Source organism: Lupinus angustifolius, chromosome LG14 (genome assembly GCF_001865875.1).
Source record: "Lupinus angustifolius cultivar Tanjil chromosome LG14, LupAngTanjil_v1.0, whole genome shotgun sequence".
NCBI classification, from domain to species: Eukaryota; Viridiplantae; Streptophyta; class Magnoliopsida; order Fabales; family Fabaceae; genus Lupinus; species Lupinus angustifolius.
The window spans coordinates 16,226,544-16,251,269 of record NC_032022.1 but is presented as its reverse complement, the minus strand read 5'-3'; the positions used below and the strand labels follow the sequence as shown (position 1 = coordinate 16,251,269).

Genomic DNA, 24,726 nt, shown 5'->3' with positions numbered 1-24,726 from the left:
ATGTAACCAACAACTACCTTTATTAATCATTTATTCATATATATGTTATAATCGTAATGAATTCAAAATGGGTTTCGACCCCACTGCAGTTTTGGGCGTAAAAATATGGGCTTACACGGTCAAATGGTCCAAATACCGAAGAAAAAGGAGAATAAGGGTTTGTTTGTATGGTCGGATGGATTCATAATGAATTCAATATGGGCTTCGACCCCACTGCATAGTATTGGGCCTAGAAATATGGGCTTACAGGGTCAAAATGGTCCAAACACCAAAGAGGAAAGGGGAATAAGGGTTTGTTTGTATGGTAGGATGGATTCATTGAATTGCATCGAAAGATGAAGATCATCAAATTTAAAACTGGAGAGGTTTCCTTCTTCCACCTCTTTCTTGTTTATTAAGGTAAGTTACTATATAATTCTATTATTTATATTTAAATAATCAATTATGATTCTTGATAATTGCAATTTGCAGTAGGAGGTTTATTTAATTCTGCTGCTGCCTGGCTGAAATGGTATGTTGTAATCTTCTTCTTCTTCATCTCCATAGCTCGAAGAAATGCAATTAGCATCAAATGGTGGCAACAAGGATGATGATAATGAAATCCAACCCATCTTGAATTACCATTTCCATTCTCCTGTCGACGCAGAAGGAGGAGACTCTTGTTCATTTTCATGTGAAATTATTCCTCCTCCTCCTCCTCTTCTCAACCATGATAATGATGATGATGATGATTTACATAATGTTCATGTAGATGTTGTTGATGAGACTTGTCATCTTGTAAATTCTTCTGATCACCACCCACAATGCCGTATATGCCTTGATATTGGAGGTTTATTATTACTACTCAAACTATTTATGTTCATTAATTCACAGTTTCACCTCATCAAATTGATTTCAGCTGTAATCACTATCAATTCCAACTTGTAGGCTATTATATGTATTTGATGGTTGCCACCAACTTACTAAACTTCAAATGAATTTATTTTTTTAGGACAAGATTTAATTGCACCATGCCATTGCAAAGGTACTCAAAAGTATGTCCACAGATCATGTCTCGATAATTGGAGGTCTACAAAGGAGGGATTTGCCTTTTCTCACTGTACAGAGTGCAGAGCTGTTTTCATATTACGTGCTAATGTCCCACCTGATCGCTGGTGGTTGAGATTAAAGTTTCAGTTCCTTGTTTCCAGGGATCATGCTTTCATTTTTATAATTGTTCAACTCGTATGTATGCATGGGATCTTTTCTGTTTTCTCAATTGCTGCTACTCATTTCATCACATTACATTTGCCCTTTCTTTCCTTTTAGTTTTGGGAATAAAGCATCTCTTGGTGTAAGGAGATAAGTTATCTCCTAGGGCCACTCAAATCATGACATGTGCTAGATTTAATTATTTTTTATAAAAATATTTCTAAAACTAAACAAAACAACACGCATGTGGTACTTTTAAAAGGAGATAAGTCATCTCCCCTCCTGGTATCAGTAGATACTTTATTCTCTTGTAACTAGCCTTTATTTTCAAGAATTATCAGTTACTCTTCTCTTCTTCCTGTCTTTCTCTTTCTGTTTTTCTCTGTTTACAGGTCTGACTGTTCTTCATAAGTCTTTGATATATAGAAGACCAATTTGGTACTCCAAATATTTAATTTTAATGAAACCTCCAAGTACATTGGACACTAATGTGGGCTTTCAATTTATATAATCAAATTAGCCAATTGATGTATCTTCAGACATGAATTTGGTTCCTAAGTTGGGTTTAATTTATCAAATCAATGTCCTAAATCTTTGGAGAACTACTTTGTTCATATGCAGGAAACATATGCTATATTACTTGGTTTGCTTAATGTGGATAAGAATTAGATTTTCTGTTTTTAATTTTTTAATTTTTTTTGCTCATGAAAATATTAATTATGCTTTTTGACCTACTCACAAACATGTTTGCTAGCATTTAGTTGAGTCTGTATTGCTTCTAGTTTTTTTAACCATTAGATCATTTGGGTTCCAGGACTATAAGGAGATGTGAATAGCTTATAGTATCAGGACTATCAGTTCATGTATTGACCTTTATAATGTAACAACTTGAGCTTTTTCAATCCATGAGCATGCCTTATGGTCATATGTAAAAATTCTTATGTTTAAGGGTAGTGGTAGATCTTCTGCAAGAGAAACAATTTGAAGGGTTGCTTCTGGTGCTATTGCTCTTAAGAGCTTTTCTGGAATAGAGGTGTGTTACTTGTCTTATAGTTTTGGCTAGATTTTTTGTTATTTATTATTCTTTTTATGATGGGGGTTCGAGGTCTAATTTGGGGTTTCGGGGTCCAACTTGCAGTTTATGGGTTCAGGGTTCGGGGCATCAGGGTTTAGGAGTTTAACATTTTAGGGGTTTCAGGTTTAGGGTTTATGATTTCGGGCTTCGGGCTTCAGGCTTCGGGGTCTGGGCTTAGGGGCATGAGTCTAGAATATTTAAGTTATGATCCAAACTTCACTTGCAACATGGAATAGGATACTGATGACGAAGGTCACGAAGATGAGTATGTCATTTCCTCAAATGCTCATGAGTCAGAGCTGCTGGCAAATTCTGCAACATTAGATGTTGAAGAGCAATACTTTGAGAGCGATTACGGTGTTCCTTATTTTTCTGATATAGAGACAACAGTAAGGCGTGCAATGCTAACGTTTGTGTTAACAATTTAGCTTTAATTTTTTCAACCTGCCGCTATTGTCTGACTTTTTCATCCCTCATACAGATACTTGATATGGACTTGGATCCTGATGATCAGGATTTGTATTACAATGAAGAAGGTATCACAGACTCACACACTACTTTTGATGGCTATTTATTTGGATAAGAGATACGTGATAGTCTAATACAAATTATTCTCTCTTGTTGCCTTTGTGATGCTACCTTGTGGCATGGGAATTTGGTTCAGTTATTTGGTAACAGTATCTATCTCAGGGCTCATTTGCCTTTCTTATGGTTGCCTTTTTTTACTTGGTGTCTTCACAAGTTGCTATATAAAATGTAAAATTTGGGTGAAGAGACAGGGTGATATTTTTATGTGTTTTTGCATTGCAAGAACTTGAAACACTTAATACTTTTCCAATTGTGGAACTTGAAAAACTTAATACTTTTCCAATTGTGGAACTTGAAAAGCTTAGTTATAGTACAACTTATAGACTATTATGTTATTGTCACAATTGAAAGGTGAATATCTTTCATGTGGTGGTCTTGTTTTGCCACTGAGGTGGGCTTCGTTTTATGCTATGTGAACTGGACCCATTTATGTTAATTTTTGCATTTGTTGATTCTGTTAGCAAGTTGTTTGATTTATATGTGAAAAACTTGTTGGTAGTGTCTGCGTGTCTTGTGTGTTTGTGTGTTACCCTTGATCATCATATATCGATTAAATATAGTTGTTTAATTGGTTGAATATTATTTTTGATTGCATTCTATGATAAATACATGTAAATTATAAGTATAGCATGTACCTTTTTCGTTGTACTTTTATTTTTCCTTGACAATATTTAATTCTATTGTATTAAAGTATCAAGATATCAACATCCCATCAAATAATCTCTTTGGGAGGCCATCGATCTACAATGTTTGTAGTGAATCAACTGTAACCACAAAAGTTAAAAGAGAAAGTCCCATTTTGGTTTAATTCCTTTTACGCTTTCACTCCATGTGATTAAATTATGTCTAGAATCAGCAAAAATTGCATAGCATAAATCCACATATTCTTCTAGAGTCTCAAATTTTAATTTTGACGATTGCTACGTATAATATATTTTTTAATAAGGAAAGTATACACATATTATATTTTTTATTTAAAATCATTACTATTTGAATTATCAAAGTATTAAATTTCCTAATGAAAAGGGAAAATATAAAAGATAGTTTGAATCTTCACTATGTAATTTAACTATGCGAATGTCTAAGTAACTTGTGTTTTCTTAGCATTAGGAATAAATTAATAACATGTGTTTTTAACCATACGAATGCATGAGTCACATGTGTGTTCTTAACAATATGAATGTACATATGACATTTGTATTTTAATCATGCAAATATATCAGAAACATATATGTTTTTAACCATATGAATGCATGTATAATATATACATTCTTAATCATGCGACAAAAAATATTGTTCATGTGAATGTACGCATAACTTGCTAGTTAACTTCACATTAATTTTAAACTTAACTCATTATGTAGCTCGACAAAATAGGTTTATGAATAAAAAAAGTCGAACATAAGTTATAAATTAAGCTCGTCAAGCAAGTAATTTGAGCTAAGTATAATTCAATTTATTAGGTTCATGGGTTGATTCAATTACAAAAGTTTTCATATAAAAATATGTAAACGATAAATTTATTCATACGACCACATATGGATGGTTGGGAATAAAAATTAGTTAATAGTTACATGATTAAATAATAAAGTCATGCTTATTTACTTTTTAAATTTAGTCATTCAAATAAGACATAAATGATTCATATTAATCATTTTCATTTCTCACAGTAACAATCGCTCTAACTAATCACTTATTGTTATATATATATATATATAGGAAGTGTGTGAGGTGATAACAATTTTTATTATGAGAAATTAAAACAATTAATATGAATCATTAAATCTTATTTGAATTATTAACATTAAAAGATATAATCTTGTGATCAATAACTAACTTTTAATCATAATCATTTTTATATGGTTATAAATGTCCAAATTTATTGTTCTCACATATTTTATATGAGAATTATTTTAACTTGAATAACTTTATATATGTATAAGGAGTGACTAAGTGAGAACAATTATCATATAAAAATTGTGAAAATAATAATTTTTGAACAATCAATCACAAATGATTAAAATTAAAATTTAGTTTTTTGTCACACTATAGTCATGTGTATAATGGGTGATCACCTATTTTTCATATGCAATATTATTATCTTATGAGGTTATTAAGAACAATCAATCACATATGAATTCACTTACTCTAATGATAAGTCTTTTAAATTTACTTCACATGATTACTAGGATGAAGAACAAGTTTAAAAAACTTACTAATTGAGAAAGTGAATCTCCACTCTCATAATAATTATTTATAATCCTTTTTGTTGTAAGTTTAAAATTCCATTCAAGTTTATTATAAATGGAGTAGGGTTTAGTAGGGTATTCTTAATAAATTATTTAACACCTTTAGTATAAATTGGCTTTTATTGAAAATTGAATATATTAGTTATTACTCAAAAAAAAAAAAAGAGGTAGTAACAAAAAGAAATTAAAGGAAAATTAAAAAAAGAAAGAGTTGAAAATTGAAATTCTGTTTGACGTTAAAACGATGAGAGTGAAATTGGATTGAGAATAGAAAATGAAGAAAGGTGTTGAGAAAACCTAGATGCATAATCAGTTTTGTCATTCGATAATCGGTTCTCCATAGGCAATGCGATTGGATGCTCTTTTAGAAGAATAAGGAATCCTTTCTCTCACTTTGGATCTCGGCGATGGAGTTGGCACAACTAGAAGCATTGTGTGAGAGGCTTTACAATTCACAGGACTCGGTGGAACGTGCTCATGCGGAGAACACTCTCAAATGCTTCTCTATGAACACTGATTATATTTCTCAATGTCAATACATTCTCGATCATTCCTTCACTCCTTATGCATTGATGCTCGCTAGTTCCAGTTTGTTGAAACAAGTCACTCAACATACCCTTGCTCTCAACCTCCGCCTTGATATATGTAATTCTTATTTTTTCACCGACTCTTTCAAAATGCTCCCATTCATCATTTTTATTTATTTTTCCTTTCTTTGAATATCATGTTAGGGGGCTACCTTATCAATTATCTAGCTACAAGAGGACCTGAGTTACAGCCTTTTGTAACTGCTTCTTTGATTCAACTTTTATGTAGACTCACCAAATTTGGATGGTTTGATGATGACCGATTCCGTGACTTGGTCAAAGAATCAATGAACTTCTTGAGTCAGGTGATGTAAACTGTTCGTGCTTTCCCTAGATCTTAGAGTTCTTCATAATATTTATTTAGTATGTACTAGGGTATTTTGTAATGGTATAGATGGCTGATTTACTGAATTCAATCGAAAGTTTCAAACAAAGGCACATGTGTGTTTGTTTGCATTACATAATTTACAATGCGTGGTTCAGATTATTAATAATCAGATTACCAGATAAAAGTGAAGCTTAAAAAATTATTATGTTTATTTTCATCCAGCAGTAGCTGTAAGATTACAATTCTGTTTTGAACCCTTACTATTGGGTCAAATTGCGGCAACTTTAACCACGACATCAAGGCTCCTTTAGTGTTTTCATTTTTGGTAGTATAGGTTTTTTCCTTTTGCATCCAGAAGTCAATTTTAGGCCGATATCTTGATTGCGTAAACCATTATATTATTCCTTATTTGCATTGTATTCATTTTATCACATTTATTAGTTACATTGGGTTCTGCATTTTTATTTTTTCCTATTTAGGTTGTTGGTAAATTGATGTTTTTGAGACATTTTGTTCACATTTTTTTAAATCCAGGCAACACCAGGTCATTATGCCATTGGTCTGAAGATATTAAATCAGTTTATCTCTGAGATGAATCAGGTTAGATTTTAACTTGTCCTGCTTGAATATGTTCGGTGGTGGAGTGAAAATTATGGTATACTGCTGGAAGATTTATCATATTGAGTAGGCCCGTGCTTGTTTGTGTTTGTTCATGAAGGCCATCTGATGGTCCGTATATTGGATTGCTTGAATCCTTATAATTTTGCTATCGTGATTAAATCCTATCATATTTGTGGAACTCTGCCTCAGGCTAATGCCGGTTTGCCTGCAACAAATCATCGAAGGGTAGCTTGCTCCTTTCGGGACCAATCTCTTTTTCAAATATTTCAGATATCTTTAACATCATTGAGTCAACTGAAGACAGATGGTAAACTGACTAAACTCATGCTTAAGTTTTTCTCTCTCACTCTAGTATTATAGCCGACCCAACCTAATGAGATTAATGCTTGGTTGTTGTTGTATCAAATTGAGAGTTGAGATTATATATTTGCAGTCATCAGTCAATTGCAAGAGTTGGCACTTTCTCTTTCTTTAAAGTGTTTATCATTCGATTTTGTGGGGACATCTGTTGATGAAAGTTCAGATGAGTTTGGCACAGTTCAGGTATATGTCTGTTTTAATTTCTGGAAATCATACATGAATTAATCATATGTTTTTTCATCTATTCTCTTGTGATATTATGGCTTTCAGATTCCAACTCCTTGGAAGACAGTTTTGGAGGATTCTTCAACGCTACAAATATTTTTTGATTACTATGCCATTTCAAAGCCCCCTCTTTCAAAGGAGGTAAAAGTTACTTGAAGGTCTAATGCTTTTATCATGACAATACATGCATGATCCAATAGTCACAATTTGCATTTCTCCCGCAATAAGCACCCCTGTCACTTACTATACTCCCTATCTATATTTACACTGGTGTAATTAGGAACTTTTATTTTCCTTCATATTCATGCTTGTACGAAGAATTTTGGTCTAACCGTTAATGTTCATCTTCATCCCTCATGACAAAGAGAAGCATTTTATTTTGAATCGTTAAATGTTCTTATTGACGATTCATCGGCTTGTTACTTTTGAACCTTCTCCCTTACATGTTGATTTTTTCCCTTTCCAGGCACTGGAGTGCTTGGTACGACTTGCTTCTGTACGGCGTTCTTTGTTTACAAATGATGCTTCCCGCTCTATGTTCTTGGCGCATTTAATGACAGGAACCAAAGTAATCTTGCAAACAGGGCAAGGTGTTGTTTGCTTGTTTTGCTTTGTAATGATTGACTGGACATATCGTCTTTTCATTATTATCCTTTTAAGAAAAATGAATATCTCTTGTTCCATATCCGTACTGAGTTTGCCTTGACCCAAAAAATAAAATGTCGAATATCTCTCTTTTGCAAATAACAAGTTAGGCACTTTTAACTTATAGGGGCTGCACAGGTGTGATTTCCTAGCATAAGAGATTGCTTGAATATTTTTTGTAAAGAAAATTAATTGTTGATAATCTAGGTATAATTAGTTAATAATGGAGGCACCATCAGGATTATCTCGGCTGGAAAGCTATGCATCAATGGGCTGTATAGTAACTTTATAGCTTGTATTCAACCTAGTTCTTGTAGTCAACAGATTTGGCATAATTTGCTTATATGCATTGGGGAGCAGCCTTGTGAGGATAAAGTTGTGTATATATACCCTCTCCTGCTCTGACCCCACTAGGCAGAAGCCTTGTGCTATGGACCACCTTTTTTATGAGGAATTTTGTGGTCAGCTGATCATAGGTGGAATTGGGCTAGAATTATGGCTCTCTTATCAACCACTACTCAGGAACTATGTTATTATAATTTACCATCAAATCATTCTCTGTTTTTCTGTGGCAATGGAAGTGGCAAGCCCAAGTCCTCTAGGCCCAGCAAAGCAAAAAAAGCAAATATTTTAATTCTATATTTATTTCATTGTTTTTATCCCTTCTTATGGGCCAATGACCATGAATTTATGATTTCAACGGTGTACTGGAAAGCAGGTCTTGCTGATCATGACAATTACCATGAATTTTGTCGTCTTCTTGGTCGGTTCAGAGTGAATTATCAGGTAGATTTTTGTGTAGTTTTTCTCCATCTGTAGCCTATCTAAAACTGCACCCCCAAAACTAGAAAAAAAATCTACAGATGTTTTCTAGTTTATTCCACTGGAACATTTTTGTATATTCTATAATTTATTTATTCCTTATGATCATCTTTTTTGCCTGCAATTAATTACCACCTTTCACCAATAAGCTTGAACAGTTTCTTCAGCTAAATTTTTAGAATAAATGCTGCAGTTATCGGAACTTGTTAACGTGGAAGGGTATAGCGACTGGATACGTTTGGTTGCAGAGTTCACTCTCAAATCTTTGCAATCATGGCAGGTCAATTATTGTTTATTTTTAATGATTTCTGATAAAATAAATGATGCATGGTGGCTTGAAAATCACATACTTGGAGCCATATATATTTGGCATAATGACACCTCCCCCTTGAAAACAAACACGGGATGGCATGATATGAGAATTAGAAATAAGAAGATATTTGTCGAGTTTTCAAATTTTCAACCTAGGTTACTTCCAAGACTAATGTAAGATATTGATTAATTTTATACCTTCTTGTCAGTGGGCCAGCAATAGTGTGTACTACCTGTTAGGTCTGTGGTCCAGATTGGTGTCTTCTGTTCCATATTTGAAAGGTGATGCACCAAGCTTGCTGGATGAATTTGTTCCTAAGATTACCGAAAGTTTCATCACATCAAGATTTAACTCTGTGCAGGTATTTCTAACTTTCCATAAGTGCTTCACTTGTTGCCTGCTATTGAGATCCCACATGGGATGGGCTATGGCAAAAGATAGCGATTATAAGGCTTGATCATCAGTTCATCATGTAGCCTCTGAGCTAGTTTTTTAGACCTACTCACACCATTCATAAGATGGTATCAAAGCTTACCCAATCGAGATAATAGGCCACCTACGGAAAATCTGTTTAACCTTAACGCTTCAAATAACATGGCATGGATGTGGAGGGTATACTGAGATTCCACATTGGATGAGCAATGACCGGAAATAGTGCTTATAAGGCTGAGCACCCCTCACCCTTTAAGCTTGCTTTTGGGGTGACTGCCCAGCTACACTAGTCGGCTAGTCCTAAGATGGTGGGGTCAGAGCTATCCCAATCGAAATAACGGGTTCCTGTGGAAAATCTGTGTAAACTTCACACTCTAGATAACATGGCCTGGGAATGAAGGGGTGTACTGGGATCTCACGTTAAATGAACAATGGCTAAAGATAGTTCTATAAGACTTGGGCATCACTTACCCTTTGAGCTGGCTTTTGGGTCTAGTTAGGCCCAGCGGCACCATTCATAAGACCTGCTACATATTTCTTTTACATATTGGTGCAATAAAGATCTTACTATGTACAGGATCTATGGAAGGGTCAGATTCACACACACACTGTGTGCGGGTCCAGGCAGTACATATTGATTTTATTATCTGATACAAACTCTCAATGAGATAACCGTCAAAACTCAGAAATGCAATTACTTCTGTCTATTTTACAGGCTGGATTACCCGATGATCTATCTGATAACCCCTTAGACAATGCTGAACTTCTTCAGGATCAATTAGACTGCTTTCCTTATCTCTGCAGATTTCAGGTATCATTTACATTATAATTCTACTCTTTTTTAAAGAAAGGATCAATTTTATTAGAAAGCAAGAAGTATAGTTTTAAACTGTGACCAGTGACTGCAATTACAGCCACACCATTTGTAAGATGGCATTACAGCCACCCATAGAAAATCTGTGTAAACTTCACTGTATAAAAGAAGTATGGTTTTATTTGTGGTATGCCACTAAAATTGCAGCCACTATATCGGTTTTGTTGGTCTCTACTCTCTACAACTATAGTGAGATTGCAATTGCAACCACGTTAGTTACAGTTTCCCACATTTATCCTCAATTTCCATAAATGTGACACAACTGGGACCACAATTCATCAAAACCTTGTAAAGATGGATTCCAAAGTAGGATCTAACTCTTAATCCTCCCTCAACTTGACACACAACTAGATATGCAAAAGTTAAGAACCTGACTCTTTACATACCTGACATTCCACTCTTTGCCATATTTAGTTTCAAGCCAGGATTGACTTAAAAAAGCTAATGACGAGCATGAGCAACCATGAAATTATGTAGATCAACCTCAGCAACTCGTGAGAAACCACAATTTCTATGGTGTCTGTAATTACGATGGAAATCAGATATATAATATTTCCTTAAAGGGAATCTTCCTAGCACATATGCAGAGAAGTTGGAGAGTTTTACTTCATTGATAGGCCTGTTTGTTTTTTCTTTGTTTATTGTGCTGCTTTCTTAAGGAGGGCATCCTATTCTCTTCTGCATTTCTACTCTTTTTTTGTCTAATAAAGTTTTATTGTCTTAAACAATGTTATCTTGAAAATCATTTTACTCTACAAATCAATCATCAAGATAAACAAGAGAGAGTGAATAGATTTTTGCTGTTTAACTTCCCTTGAACCTTTATTCTGAACTTGGCACCAACATCTTCAATAAAAGAGAATGTGATCATCAAAAGACAACTTTGATTTGATTCCTCTTACTGAATCCAAACCTTTGGTTTCCATCTAGGAAATTGTTTTTTAAATTGATTTGTGCTGCAACCTATTGAATTATGTTAACTGTTTGACTCCTTTGTATTCATTTTGCAGTATGAAAGCAGTAGTTTATTTATAATAAACATAATGGAGCCAGTCCTGCAAATGTACACGGTGTGGTTATACTGAATGCTGTCATCTTATCGTTTTATATTTTGTTTGGAGAAACGAGTTAGTAATTGGTGTTTGACTGTCTTCAATGTCTGGAACAGGAAAGAGCAAGAGTACAGGTTAGCGACAACAGTGACCTCGCTGTGAATGAAGACAAACTTGCTTGGATTGTTCACATCATCGCTGCAATTCTTAAGATAAAACAATGTACTGGCTGCAGGTATAAACCTTTTGGCTCTTGACCTTTTTGTCTACCGGAATGTTATGGTTTGTCAACAAAATTCTGAGTAATGTTCAAATGCTTGTGAATTGGTTTGTAATATTTATTTTTGCATATTTCTGTATGTAGTGTGGAGTCCCAGGAGGTTCTTGATGCCGAAATTTCAGCTCGAGTTTTACGGTTGATAAATGTAACTGACAGTGGAATACACAGTCAGGTATGCCAGCACTAGCATTAGTTTTGTCTTGTAGTGAGTTGCTTTTTTCTCTTTTTGACAGTTTAATCTTAAAGATATAAGGTTGCATCATCAGAGGCTTTGATTGAAGAATTTGTGCCTTTGGTGTTGGGACATTCATGTTTAGTAATTTGTATTTGTGTTGTTGGTTGAAGTGTGATATATTGCTTTTTTAGTGTGACTGTGTGTGCATTGCTTTTTTAGTGTGTGACTGTGTATTGTTTTTTTAGTGTGTGACTGTGTGTATTGCTTTTTTAGTGTGTGCTTGTGTATTGCTTTTTGTGTGTGTGTGACATAATTTTATTAGAGTGAAGAGAAGGGGAGAATGAGTACAAAATGGGTGAAGATAAGGCATCCTTTGTCACCAAAGAAAGCAAAGTAAGGAGTAGAATAGACGAGAAAAACTAGGAAAACCTATTACACACTTAAAACTTGATTTTATCCTTGTGTGGATTTAATGGCAAGGAAATGTCTTTAAAAGTGCAATTGTTTTCTTCCAACCAAATGCACTTTAAACCATTCTCTTTTGAAGCAAAATAAAGGATTTGCTCTCAAGGACAAATCCATTTTTGCCTCTTTCTTTTTACTAAAGCCTTTTTGCATTCTTGATTCCTTCTATGTTATTATTCTTTTCTACTCTCTCTCTGTTGTTTGTTTGTTTCAGAGGTTATCTTATCCTACTCTATTTCTACTTCTCCTCTGATAAAATATTTTTAACTTTAAAATAAAATGATTATGCAACAACTGAAGTGCACTCTTTTTTAATATTTCTTCTTTCTTATTGTAACTAAGTGGTCCATGTGCAATTGGTTGAAATGACTTGGTCTTTTGAGGAAGTACCGACCCTAATATTTTTTGTATTGCTCTAAATAAAATAAAACTTCTCTCTCTCCCCTCTCCTTTTTCTATGATATTATTTTTATTGTTGTTTTTTCTTAACGGCGAATTCACGTTAATGACGTATGCATTGCTTATTTGTTCACATTACTGGCATTTGACAGAGGTATGGTGAAATAAGCAAACAAAGACTTGATAGGGCAATTCTCACTTTCTTTCAGCATTTCCGAAAGTCATATGTAGGTGATCAAGCCATACATTCTTCCAAGGTAATATAAGAATTCATTTATTGATGATAATAAATAATACATAACAACATAAATTTATCTCTCTTAATACATCTTTTAATGTAGTTTTGTCTTGCAGCAGTTATATGCCCGGTTATCTGAGCTTGTTGGCCTGCATGATCATCTGTTACTGCTGAACGTGATTATTGGCAAGATTGCAACTAACCTTAAGTGCTATACGGAGGTGAATTTATAGTTTGCTCTTCATGCTTTCTCTTTTCTCAAAAGCATTCATGATTTAAGATGCTAGTTTGTGCTAATTCCAGAGTGAAGAGGTCATTGATCACACATTGAGTTTGTTCTTGGAGCTTGCATCTGGGTTAGTTTTAGTTGGATTGATGAGTAATATCTACCTTTTGATTTTGTGGTTATGACAATCAACCCCAATTTACTGACTATTTACTCTCCATTGGCAGCTACATGACTGGAAAGCTACTTCTGAAGTTGGATACAGTGAAATTTATTGTTGCTAATCATACGGTAGAATCTCATTTTTTAGCTGCTTATAATTTTGTATTATATTACCATTTACTGTGCAAAAGCTTACCATGACAAGCTGTTGATGCACTTGGCTATATCAACTGTAGACAAAATCGAGCTTTGCACATCTCAATCCTTCACACGCACATATAACTACGATTTATCTTTTATTTAGTGGGTTATTTCTCTTTCTTATAATTGATGATCAAGGTTGGCCATTTTCCTTTTCAGCAGTTCATTAATGAAATATTGTTGATAAAAAATAGAAATTGGTTTAAATATGTTTTTTCTCCTTGTAAAGTAATATTTTGGTTTAGTCTTTCAAATTTATCCTCCTTTTAGGTGTACTTCCCCTCTTTTCTTTCTATTGAAGTCCTATTTCTATTTTTAAAAATGACATAAATCGCTTTCAATCTTATTGAGAATGGACAGAAATGCTGCATTTTTATCTTCTTAGCCTCTCTTTCTCTGTTCCTGAGAGGGTATCTTCTTCCCTACTATATCCCCCCCTCCCCTTTCTTTATATCGAAATAGATTCCCCTGTATTAAGTGTGTTAATTCTGTTTCCTTAAAATTCATCACAGAGGGAGCACTTTCCCTTTTTGGAAGCAAAGAGGTGTTCCCGCAGCAGAACAACTTTCTATTACACTATTGGCTGGTTGATATTCATGGAGGATAGCACTGTGAAGTTTAAATCTTCAATGGATCCGCTCCAGCAGGTACATGTTTTTAATATGCATGAAAATTCATTTTTAATTTCATGCCTCTACTTAAGGATCCAGAAATGGTGGTCCAAGCTGTCACTGTTTCAGTTAGTTAGCGTAAAAGCTGCCACTGACAACTGTTACAATCCTTGTATAAGTACTCTTTGGATGCTATCAGATCCAAGTTTTGTAATAGCAGATTCCAGTTTCTAAGCATACATCAGATTCTCTCTTTTCTCTATTTTCCCACTTTCTCAATATCTATTAGGCATGATGTACAAGTGCTTTTCTAATTCCTCATCAGACAAATTAAATTAGGAGTCACTTCTCTTCTGGTTCCTAGTCAAGATCCATTGACTTGTCTTAGGAGTTATTGTGGAGAGCTCTATGAATATTCCTTGTTGACCCCCTTTAGATTGAATTTGAGTGGGAAGATTGGGGATTGAGAGGTCTGATTTAAGGATTGAATACCGGCCCCTTTTAAATGAGAGTTTCATTTGCAGTTTGCTGATGATAACAATCTATTATTATCTGATGGTGAAATATGGTGAACTTTCAGTAATTTTTATTGGGGCTTCTATTGTATTCCTGTTGGTTCTCTGTTCTTTAGCTAATCTGATCAGGGGGCTTATTTTATGAAACTTGTTCCCTTCTTGATTCTTCCTTTCTATGTTTTCAATAAAAGTAATATCTTGTATTTTGTAGTTGTGTGAAAGAAAACAAATAGTAATTTTGCGTTATTTTATTGAATGTTTATGGTATCTAGATTGATTTGTCTTATAATTAACCTTTTGTGTTTCAGGTTTTCATCAATTTGGAATCAACTCCTGAGGGGCTGTTTCGAACAGATTTCATAAAGTATGCACTTATTGGTTTGATGAGGGACCTTAGAGGAATCGCAATGGCCACAAATAGGTTGGTACTGACACTGTTTCTGCCATTCAAGCCGAGGAATGCAATTAAACTGACCTTCCTGTTTTTCGTTCATATGCTTATTCCTTAGTCGCCGAACTTATGGCCTTCTCTTTGATTGGTTGTATCCTGCACACATGCCTCTACTCTTAAAAGGCATCTCTCATTGGACAGACTCTCCAGAGGTAATGCACCTTGTTTAGAATTTTTAAATGCCCACATATACATCCAAATCGTTACTTTTGGTCTATTATTCATCACTTAAAATTTTCAAAACTAATGGTCTATTATTTAAAAATCCATTCTGCAGATGTAGCACATTACATGAATTACTATGTAATTCATAAATGAAATAATAATTTTTCTGTTCAGTCTGATTAGAGGTTGAGCCTCGGTGCAACGGTAAGGTTGCTTCCTACTGACCAAGAGGTCACAGGCTCAAATGCTGGAAACAACCTCCTTTTGCGGGGGTTAAGATTGCGTACATCTACACCGGTTCTCCCTTGAAAAGCCGAGACCACCTAGTGAGATTAAGGCTTGATTGTTGTTGGTTATAGTTGCTGTTTTCAGTCCTGTTGACAGCAACTGGTTTTTATAACTTTTCCTGCAATCTGCTGTATTATGTTTAATAATAATTTAAAGTTTTAACACACCCTGGGGCAACAAGTTTCTTATCATGACTTTTTGTTATGGTTCGGAGTTTTAGCATTATTATCACACATCGTTTAATAAATAGCCATAGTTTTATAGAGGTGGTCAAGGAGGCTAAAGTGGCTTTGTGGCCAAGCCAAAAGCACCTCAGATGGCCTGGACCACCTCAATATGGAAGAGGTTGCCATGTGCGCAACTTTTCGTGGAGGTTAGTTGATGCATCATTTGGCCACTTCTACTGCATCTTGCTTTGTAGTTGCTGCTATAACCCTCCTTTGCCTTATGACAATATGGTATCCTCAGTTCTTTTGCATTGGATTATGACTAGGAACCTTATTAGCAAACAAACATTGATGCTTTCTAACTACATTATTTTTATCCTAGATACTTATTTTCCTTCTTAGAATCCACTTTGCTGCCTACATGTGGAATTGCATGAATTCATCTGGTGTATACAGTCTGATGTTTGTTTCTCTGCCCTCTCCCCCCAAACCCCAAAAGGTCACTACTCCATTGTTGAAGTTCATGGCCGAGTTTGTGCTAAATAAAGCTCAACGTTTGACATTTGATTCTTCATCTCCAAATGGCATACTTATCTTCCGGGAAATCAGTAAATTGATTGTCACTTATGGATCAAGAGTTTTGTCTCTTCCAAATGCTGCTGATATATATACGTACAAGTACAAAGGAATATGGATATGTTTAACAATTTTGTCACGAGGTGAAATCCCAGCCCTGTTTGGTTCTAGCTATTCTTGTTTCATGGTTTAGTGTCTGTTCTTAAGTATGTTAGATTCTTTGATGGTTGCCAACCATGTTGTTTCATATCCATTAATTGTTATACTAGCAAAATTGCATGCATGAAGACTAAAATTAACATCTTGCATTAAATGACAGCCCTTGCAGGAAACTATGTCAACTTTGGTGTGTTTGAACTATATGGTGACAGAGCTCTGTCTGATGCACTTGATGCTGCTCTAAAGATGACTTTGTCAATTCCTTTGTCTGATATATTGGCTTATCGGAAGGTGTGGATATCTTTTTGTCATATATTATTATGTACATCATTCTTCATACTATATTTTAAGTTATAATATGAAGGAAGTAAGAACAAATAATTCCATTAAAATCTTCTCCAAAATGTTTCTTGTTTGCCTTTGTTTGATTGTTGAAGAAACCTCAGTCAAATAGTCATGTTTGTCTTATACTGGCTTAAATATTTAGATCTACTGTTAATTGATTCACATTTTACTAGTGACTTGATGTTTATGTTTCTATTGGTATAGCAATCTTTCTTCAAACTGTGTTTATGTTGTCTTCCCCATCAGTTGATTATATAATTAAAGAACCACTTACAATGACATGCATAACCTTCATCCCACAAACTAGTTTTTGGGTGGAGTTATGTCCAATTATTCTAATAACCCTTGCTCATCCTCACCTTTTTATGGAGGTTAGCATCCCTTTTAGGGCTCATTTGATGGATTGATAAGAGAGACGTGATATAATAATCTGTCATATTCTCTCGCAATCCAGAGTCGGTGAGCCAGCAGGGTAGGATAGGGCTATTGATAGAAAACTAAAATTCAGAATAGTATTATAGAAGATTTTAGAAAGAAATGAGCATGGATGCTCTACAATAACATAGAAATTCCAGAATTTACACTACTAACCAGAGAGAAAGATCTCCTCCACAATATCAATTCACACAAGCATGAATAATGCAATCTTCTTTCCCCTCCTTTTATTAGTAGCCGTGTCCTACATGACACAGGGGGAGTTATTTTCATTAACTCTCCTAACTCCTATTTTCATTAAGTACTCTATTTCCCTCCTCTCTTGGCCCGCTCTTTTTCTCCTAGTGTACACTTTCCATATCTTAGGCTTAGTGTACCCTAGTATCCTGTTGGCCTATCCTATCCTGTTCACCTGCTGTATTTTCTATCCCATGTGGGGAGTTGTATAAAAACGAACTTACTAGGATATGCACTATTTCTCATGCGCTCAAGCCTGAATACCACCACCATTACCACCCCCAAATCAATCATCATTATTTGGTGGGCACCAAATACTGTACAAGAGCTTATCATGTTCATATCTTATCCCGCTCTTATCCTATCTCGTCCTTATCCTATCCTGACCACCAAACGGACCCGTATAGTGTAAAAAGAAAACCACTTGATTCTCTTTTGAGAAACTCATAGGTGAGTGATATTTGTTTGGGTCATTTCACTTCAATTTTCAAGGCTTAGATGTTGTGCATCCTCACTTTCTATGCAACACTTCATACTTTCAATTACACTCTTCTTTCATATATAGTCAATCACCGCTACACTAAATCTAGTCAATCCCCTCTAGCACTAAATCTAGTCAATCCCCATCAACACATCATCCATTGCTGACCATGTTGTCCGAGTCCTTTCTCTATTTGCCTCCATTCTCCTTGCTCTCTCTGCCATATACTCACGGTATCTAGCAATTTGATAAAACCCATTCATGCAGATTTTGCACAACCAAACACATCAGTTAACATGTTATGCCTCCATAGAAAGTTGTATCCCATTGTTGCATAACAAGCAAATCAATGTTGAACATGTTAAATCCAGAAGATGAGAATTTTCTTGTGAATATTGCTACAAGTACACTGTTTGTTATTAACTATGAATGGGCTGTAGACTTACTGAAGCATGTATCTTCTCACATTTAGAGTTTCAATTATATAATCATTTTTGCAAGCTTGCTAAATATGGTTAACACTAACCTTACTTGGCTTTCACTTTTATGCAGCTAACAAGGGCTTATTTTGCATTCATGGAGGTTTTGTTCAACAACCACATCGTTTTCATATTGAACTTAGACACAAACACCTTCATGCATATAGTTGGGTCCCTTGAATCTGGGCTTAAGGGCTTGGATACAAATATCTCATCACAGGTTACGGCAGATATTTCTCATTTTCATCTTCCTATCTTTGGATTAAATTACATTTTACCTAAGCATTGTTTTTTTGGGGGATTCTGTTGCTGTAAGTATTAATTATGTATTTGATTTCTTGTGACTGCATTTGTCCAAATGTTTCAATTTCTCGTTACAGTGTGCATCTGCTGTTGATAATTTGGCTGCTTTCTATTTTAACAACATCACTATGGGAGAGGCTCCAAATTTACCAGCATCTATTAATCTTGCTCGTCATATTGCGGAGTGCCCCAATCTGTTTCCAGAAGTATACTTTCTTTTTCATTTTAAGTATTCTGCTGCTCACCAATCAATTAAAAAAATCATAATTTTTCTCAAAAAATTATAAAAATATTTGTCTGGATATTGCAACAATTCTGTTGTGTTTAGTACTTAACTGATAAGGTCAAACCCAAGCCTGAGATTAAACATGTGTATAAAAGGGGAAAAGGAAAGTCTGGTTGTTAAATAACAAACTTTCCTTCTTCACCCTTGGTAGTTAAGTTGGTTGGGCAGCCTTTAAATAGAAGTTAGGCTTAGGGGGTAGTTAGTTAGTTAGAAACAATTTACTGATTGTGGAATCAGGGGGGAAAAGGGTCGTGGGATCCTCTTGTATCTTTCTTAATTGTAATAAACTCTTCTTATTCAATAATATACAACTCTATAGAGCCCTACTAAGAATCAAGTTTATTCTGGTTCAGGGACATTTCCTTGATAGAGGATACCAGTGGTTATCATTAACACTAATAGTAATATGTTTTACATCAATTCTCAGATATTAATTTGTGCAATCCCTTGCATTAAGGGTGAGCATCGGTGCAACAGTAAGGTTATTGCTTAGTGACCATGAGGTCACGGGTTCAAATCCTGGAAATAGTTTCTCCGCTTGCGGAGGGTAATGCTCCGTACGCCTACCCTCCTCACCCACTAGGTGGGAGCTTTGTGCATTGGGCCACCCTTTTTTAATCCCTCGTATATATGGTTTGAAATTTCTATTGTGCATAACTTTTCTCATCTTATTCTTTTGTCTTGATATGTGACCATTTGTCTGGGGGTTATTTGACTTGGGTGTCTCTTTTGCATGCTAAGATTTTGAAGACCCTATTTGAAATCATATTGTTTGAAGATTGTGGCAACCAGTGGAGTCTGAGCAGGCCAATGCTGAGCTTGATACTTGTTAGTGAGCAGGTGATGACCTTCTAAATCTGTGTTCTATTCTGATTTAATTTAGCGGTAGCTTATGTATGTAACAAGTTGGTGCACATGGTTAATTAGTGCTCTTGCTAGAGGTTGAGTGTGTATTAGGCATGTGTTTATTGTTCAACTAATTAGTGCTTTAATTTAGGGGTCTATTCTTCTTGTAATTAAGATTGTACCTACTGTATGTTTCTAGTTATGTATAGATTGATTCTGAGCTTACACATGCCAGACTGAGAGTTGTCCTTTTCTTGCAGATATTCTCAGATTTGAAAGCTGGAATATTGTCAATACAGGTATTTTCCTTCCCCAACCTTCAAAGTTGGATTACAAATTTTTTATGACTGGTGTTTTTTATCTGGACTACAAATCAGGTTAACAAAAATGTTGAGGGTGTTTTAGTGTGTATGACGTGACAGTTATGTTCAAATGTAACTTAGATTGTTTTTTTGCTGCAGCCAATGGATCAGCATCAACGACTCTCTCTATGTTTTGATAAACTTATGGCAGATGTTTCTCGAAGTTTAGATTCAAAAAACAGGGATAGATTTACCCAGAACCTGACCATATTTCGACATGAATTCCGAGCGAAATAATTCAAATGTTTAAAGGAGAGAAATATGAGTGGTTTGGTACTTTGGTGTTTGTTGTAATATTTTCATTGGCATTGGTATCATGGATGTACCCACCACTTTATGTTAATTCTTGACTTTGGTCTTGAATGAAATAAGAAATGTATTGTTTGTAATTATGATTCATGGACCGAGGAAGATGAGCTGTATGCTTGTGGTGGTACAGTATAGTTTTGTTTGTAACCAGATTTGGGTGATTCATAGATGACTTCTCATAGAGAAGATTTTGCAGATTTAAGGAAACGGTTTGGATAAAGGTAAACACCTAAATGTGGGGTGATTGGGTTAGACATATTCCTTCTACAATACTTGTACGTTTATATTTGTTTAAAAATAATACTAGTGGTATGTAAGAAAGAAGAACATGAGGAAAATTCTTATTGCAAAGTATCAGTTGACTCTTAATATTTTTTTGGTACTAATAACTTACTAAGGGATCCCCTCACTCTATGGATAATAAACTAATCTTTTTGAGTATATGGTTTACTTCTCTCACCAAATGTCGCTTCCAGAAATTAAATCTTTAACCTTTTGGTATTTCTAGAGATCTACTGAACTATATACCAGCCTAACTTTTCTACCAAGTTCAAATTAATATTGCGGTACAAGTCCTGATTATTTTGGTCTTTCTAATTATTCACTGATTGTGTATAACTAAATCATTTGATTAAGGAGTTGCCTTCTAGAGAAGCACAATACTTGTCTTTGGATGATGTGGTTTTTTATAGACAATTTTTTGCGGAGAGAATGGAAATTCTGCAGTCATGAGCTAACTCTTGGGCAGTAAGGTTGATGTGTTGCATGGTACCACTTTTACTTGATTGAGCTGTGGTTGATAATATAAAAGTTAAATAATGACAACAATTTGTTGGTATTAGGATATTAACTATTTTAATATTGCATGAACCTGGTCTATTGTACCATTTGTATGTCTCAAGTACATCTAGTACTTTTTTGGAAATTAAGTTCATTTGCTTATAAAAACTAGTCTTGTAGGCCAGTTAGACTGTCATTATGGTAGCTCTGTTGATTGTAGCCAGTATGATTTTAGCATCCCCTGCCAATCTCTACTCATTTTACTAGTTTTCTTTAAAGCTGTAAACCATTTGATGTGAACGAAGATGTCTCTATTTCTGTATTACTGGGTCCTAACTTTTTTTCTGCAAGCACATTACATTCCCCATGCAACTGATTAGACACCAAACACTGATGAACCAAAATTAGAGTTGAAAATCATTGTGTATGCTGAAGGTCTGATATTTATAATTATAAAGTAATCACTAGCTGTTAAATTACGACCTCAAATGTATCACAACCTTCACATGAAATGTATAATGCAGTTAAATTAAATTCTGCCTTTATACAAAAACTGGGTTTCAACCTGCAGCCTCTGTCAAGGTGCTCTGAATGGACTTCAGCCAGTCGCTGTCGCAAAAAGTCCAATCTGAGCTGAAATTTTCAGAAGAATAAGTATGAGTAGTAATTAAAAACAAAGTATGACAGCAATAACTGTGGTAGATATGCCTGGTCTGTTTGTTATGTTATTTGAAGTTGTAAGCATTTTTGCAGGATAGAAACTCCCTTTCTTCTCTAAAAGCAAGTAAAAACTGGTTTGGTGAAAGAAAATCAAGTACAGTATATAAGTACCTCACTGTCTTTGTTTAGTTGAAGTTCACAGCATGTACAGTATATAAGCTTGTCAGCCTCTTTAAGCTCTCCTTGCTTACAAATAGGACACCAAATCTCTTCCCCATGGACCTATTATCATTTCCATAACCAAATTACATACTTCTTTCCAATTAAATGGGAAATGATAACTTCTTTTTAAGTTTATTTTGTATCAATAGGAGGCAAATGACCATCTGATACTTGAGAGCTTCAGTTTGCCTTAAATATTGGTGGCAAAAATATAACGCCTAAGTCTGAATGCATAATTAACGCTTACTAAGATTGCAATTAATGAGAGCTGCCAAGATCTAGTTAGAAGATATGTAACCACTAAAAACCCATTATTTTTAATCATCATCCACAATTAAGCATAACATGGGTGAATTTTATACCTTATCTGCATTTAGCTGCATATGCTCAAAAACAGCCTTAGCTAAGTGCTCGTCCACTTCATCTTCCCAAATCTCAAATCCACTTTCTAAATCTGCAGAGACAAGGATGATTTCCATACTAAACGTTAGAGCAGTTTTAACAGCTAAGTCAACATACAGCCACATGTCACTTGTATAGATTTTCTGAATTGCTTTATTGTTTCTTCCATTTCCATTTCCTATTCTGGCATAACCTAGCACTGTCAAAGTTTACAAGAGAACACTTATTATTTTCTTCTTGTTTTACTGTTCACGCAGAAACAGTGTTTCTCAAATCTCAAATGAAGTTTTTCTATTAATATCTCTTTGCAACTCATGTCATGAGTTCCTGTTCTTGCTCATCTCTCAAGCTCAAACATAGTTCACCCAGTTCTGTAATCTGTATTCATAAAAACCAAACAATAGATATAAATACATTAAATTTTGGCTTTGGGGTGTTGCTGAGTCATTTTGCCATGAGTTTTAAAGGAATAATGGTGCTGATACGTTTAAATAAAGGAAAACTGTTGAATTCAGATTAACTTTCAGTGTTAAATCTGCAAAGCAAGCCATTGGAAGCATAAACAAGCAAACACAAGAAAAGTTTTTTTAAATAAAGATAACAGAGCATGAACAAGCAACCATCATCGGAAGCAAACGCAAGAAACACACATACGGACACAACTAGCTAGAATACAGGCAACACAATCACATTCACATAAAGTGTTGAGGTCATTGAGGTTGAGGGTAAAGCATCCTAAAGACATAGTAAATAACAAGGAGGGTGATATATACTTGAAGTAAAATCAAACACACCACAAACCTTAAACAGATTGCTGGACAAAATTTCAGATAGCACCACAAACAGCCAGCGTAGTAATAGTTAATCCTCTAAATGTTGTCATCGTAAAAAAGATGTTTTACCTTTGATGACTGGTTTAGATGTGAGATCTTGATAAAATATCCTTTGCATTTCTAACATTATCTCTTCACATTCACCCTGGTAAGTACTATGAAGACCATCATAGTCCCATAATAGATCATCCATCTCACAGTCAGAAATTGGAACATTGAAAGAGTTATCTAGTGGTGAGTCTTTCATCTTCTTGATCTCATCAGATACAATATCCTGAAATGCAGAGCTCACAATATCCTAAAACATTGGTGCTAGGTTAGCAATTGATAGAGAATGCATAAATACAATATATGTTAATACACAAAACAGAATAAAACATTGCTATGTGAATAATAATAATAATAATAATAACCTGAAGATGGTTGGAATTGGGAATGGAATTGGTTGAAGGCAATCTCAATTTCCAGAGGAGGTGGGCTCGGTCTTGTTGTACCCTTTTGAAGCAATTGTCCCTAAGCTGCAATAACAATAATAATAATAAGAAATAATCATAATAATAATTGAAACCAATTCAAAAGAAATGACCTTTTGTTTCCAGGATTGGTAGTTGTTGAAGTGGGAATCTGATTTAAGAGATCTCCGACTTCCATTCTTCTCATTCTGCTTCGTCTTCGGACCTTCTTCATTCATCGATGCTTTCTTCTTCCACGACTGATATCTTTCCTTTATTTTTCTTTTACTCTCTCAATCTCAAGGGTTGAATCTAATTTATAGGTGGTGATTATTAAGTGGCGATGATCATCGGAGTAATAGTAATAGTGAAGAGTGAAATGATGGTAATTGAATATAAGTGAGGTGATATAATTATAATTATAATATTATTTTATGGCAATGGTTTTGAGAATAGTATATACATTTTAAAAATAGTATATATATTTTAAAAAACAAAAAAAGGTGGGTATAGGAAGGGGAAGGAGGGTTAGGTTATTTATGGTTGGGACTTGGGCGTATGAGTGAGTTGATTGAAGGAAGAGAGTTATTTATTTATTTATTTATTTAAGGGATCCAGATTCTTCTTTCTTCCTCATCTTCACAAATAAAGATGCTTGAAAACCACCTTGTTGCGGGGGCAGCGCTATTATCACCACCACCACCACCACCACCATCATCAGATTCCAATTCCACCAATACTGTTATCAAGCGTTACGCTCCTCCCAATCAAAGGTCCTAACTTTATTATTATTATTATTCATTCATTCATTCATCATTGTTCAATTCATTGTTTCTCATTCCTTCTTTGTTTTC

At 34.7% G+C, this 24,726-nt stretch overlaps 5 protein-coding genes across 8 annotated transcripts in view; 4 read left to right on the top strand and 1 right to left on the bottom strand.

Annotated features, from left to right (window-relative positions):
- On the top strand, positions 203-1,511 carry LOC109326181. Of its 2 annotated transcripts, none has more exons than XM_019558868.1 (3): positions 203-399; positions 472-829; positions 992-1,511. In XM_019558868.1, exons 2-3 carry the CDS (start codon positions 556-558, stop codon positions 1,306-1,308), a joined length of 591 nt encoding a protein of 196 aa, XP_019414413.1. In that variant the 5' UTR covers positions 203-399; positions 472-555; the 3' UTR covers positions 1,309-1,511. The 2 variants fall into 2 exon arrangements, with proteins under 2 accessions (XP_019414413.1, XP_019414414.1); XM_019558869.1 differs by having other exon boundaries at positions 547-829; positions 992-1,509.
- Positions 5,339-20,641, top strand: LOC109326543 (exportin-7). 2 transcript variants are annotated; one of them, XM_019559232.1, is made up of 28 exons: positions 5,339-5,748; positions 5,835-5,995; positions 6,553-6,618; positions 6,829-6,946; positions 7,073-7,182; positions 7,270-7,365; positions 7,691-7,814; positions 8,588-8,655; positions 8,885-8,971; positions 9,213-9,365; positions 10,152-10,247; positions 11,321-11,380; positions 11,479-11,597; positions 11,727-11,814; positions 12,834-12,938; positions 13,039-13,140; positions 13,223-13,275; positions 13,373-13,436; positions 14,021-14,155; positions 14,943-15,055; positions 15,144-15,237; positions 16,205-16,424; positions 16,601-16,731; positions 18,491-18,637; positions 18,798-18,926; positions 19,748-19,846; positions 20,113-20,151; positions 20,314-20,641. In XM_019559232.1, the coding sequence occupies exons 1-28, from the start codon at positions 5,511-5,513 to the stop codon at positions 20,449-20,451; spliced, it is 3,153 nt and encodes a 1,050-aa protein (XP_019414777.1). In that variant the 5' UTR covers positions 5,339-5,510; the 3' UTR covers positions 20,452-20,641. The 2 variants fall into 2 exon arrangements, with proteins under 2 accessions (XP_019414777.1, XP_019414776.1); XM_019559231.1 differs by having other exon boundaries at positions 13,036-13,140.
- Positions 19,102-24,726, top strand: part of LOC109326548 — a 24,363-nt gene continuing 18,738 nt past the window's right edge. The window contains exon 1 of the mRNA XM_019559236.1: positions 19,102-19,113. The gene's annotated coding sequence lies outside the window, so the exon portion shown is untranslated. The remainder of the gene's footprint in view (positions 19,114-24,726) is intronic.
- LOC109326549 (RPA-interacting protein) lies at positions 21,668-24,152 on the bottom strand. Of its 2 annotated transcripts, XM_019559240.1 has the most exons (7): positions 24,007-24,152; positions 23,834-23,938; positions 23,490-23,718; positions 22,929-22,958; positions 22,548-22,639; positions 22,135-22,245; positions 21,668-21,936 (listed from the first exon to the last, which is right to left on the bottom strand). In XM_019559240.1, exons 1-7 carry the CDS (start codon positions 24,109-24,111, stop codon positions 21,775-21,777), a joined length of 834 nt encoding a protein of 277 aa, XP_019414785.1. In that variant the 5' UTR covers positions 24,112-24,152; the 3' UTR covers positions 21,668-21,774. The 2 variants fall into 2 exon arrangements, with proteins under 2 accessions (XP_019414785.1, XP_019414786.1); XM_019559241.1 differs by lacking the exon at positions 22,929-22,958 and having other exon boundaries at positions 24,007-24,141.
- Positions 24,379-24,726, top strand: part of LOC109326551 — a 2,706-nt gene continuing 2,358 nt past the window's right edge. Inside the window, exon 1 of the mRNA XM_019559243.1 lies at positions 24,379-24,645. Coding sequence (XP_019414788.1) covers positions 24,524-24,645 — 122 coding nt within the window. The 5' untranslated portion in view covers positions 24,379-24,523. The remainder of the gene's footprint in view (positions 24,646-24,726) is intronic.

Bases quoted from the DNA above. Each gene is read 5' to 3' on its own strand.
- LOC109326181 (XM_019558868.1), top strand. From the start codon at position 556: ATGCAATTAGCATCAAATGGTGGCAACAAGGATGATGATAATGAAATC. The intron at 830-991 runs GTTTATTATTAC...TTATTTTTTTAG, and splicing joins TATATGCCTTGATATTGGAG to GACAAGATTTAATTGCACCA.
- LOC109326543 (XM_019559231.1), top strand. From the start codon at position 5,511: ATGGAGTTGGCACAACTAGAAGCATTGTGTGAGAGGCTTTACAATTCA. The intron at 11,815-12,833 runs GTATGCCAGCAC...GGCATTTGACAG, and splicing joins ACAGTGGAATACACAGTCAG to AGGTATGGTGAAATAAGCAA. The intron at 16,732-18,490 runs GTGTGGATATCT...ACTTTTATGCAG, and splicing joins ATATATTGGCTTATCGGAAG to CTAACAAGGGCTTATTTTGC.
- LOC109326549 (XM_019559240.1), bottom strand. From the start codon at position 24,111: ATGAATGAAGAAGGTCCGAAGACGAAGCAGAATGAGAAGAATGGAAGT. The intron at 22,640-22,928 runs ATGAGCAAGAAC...TTGTCTCTGCAG, and splicing joins ACTATGTTTGAGCTTGAGAG to ATTTAGAAAGTGGATTTGAG. The intron at 22,246-22,547 runs GTATAAAATTCA...AAATGATAATAG, and splicing joins TGCAGCTAAATGCAGATAAG to GTCCATGGGGAAGAGATTTG.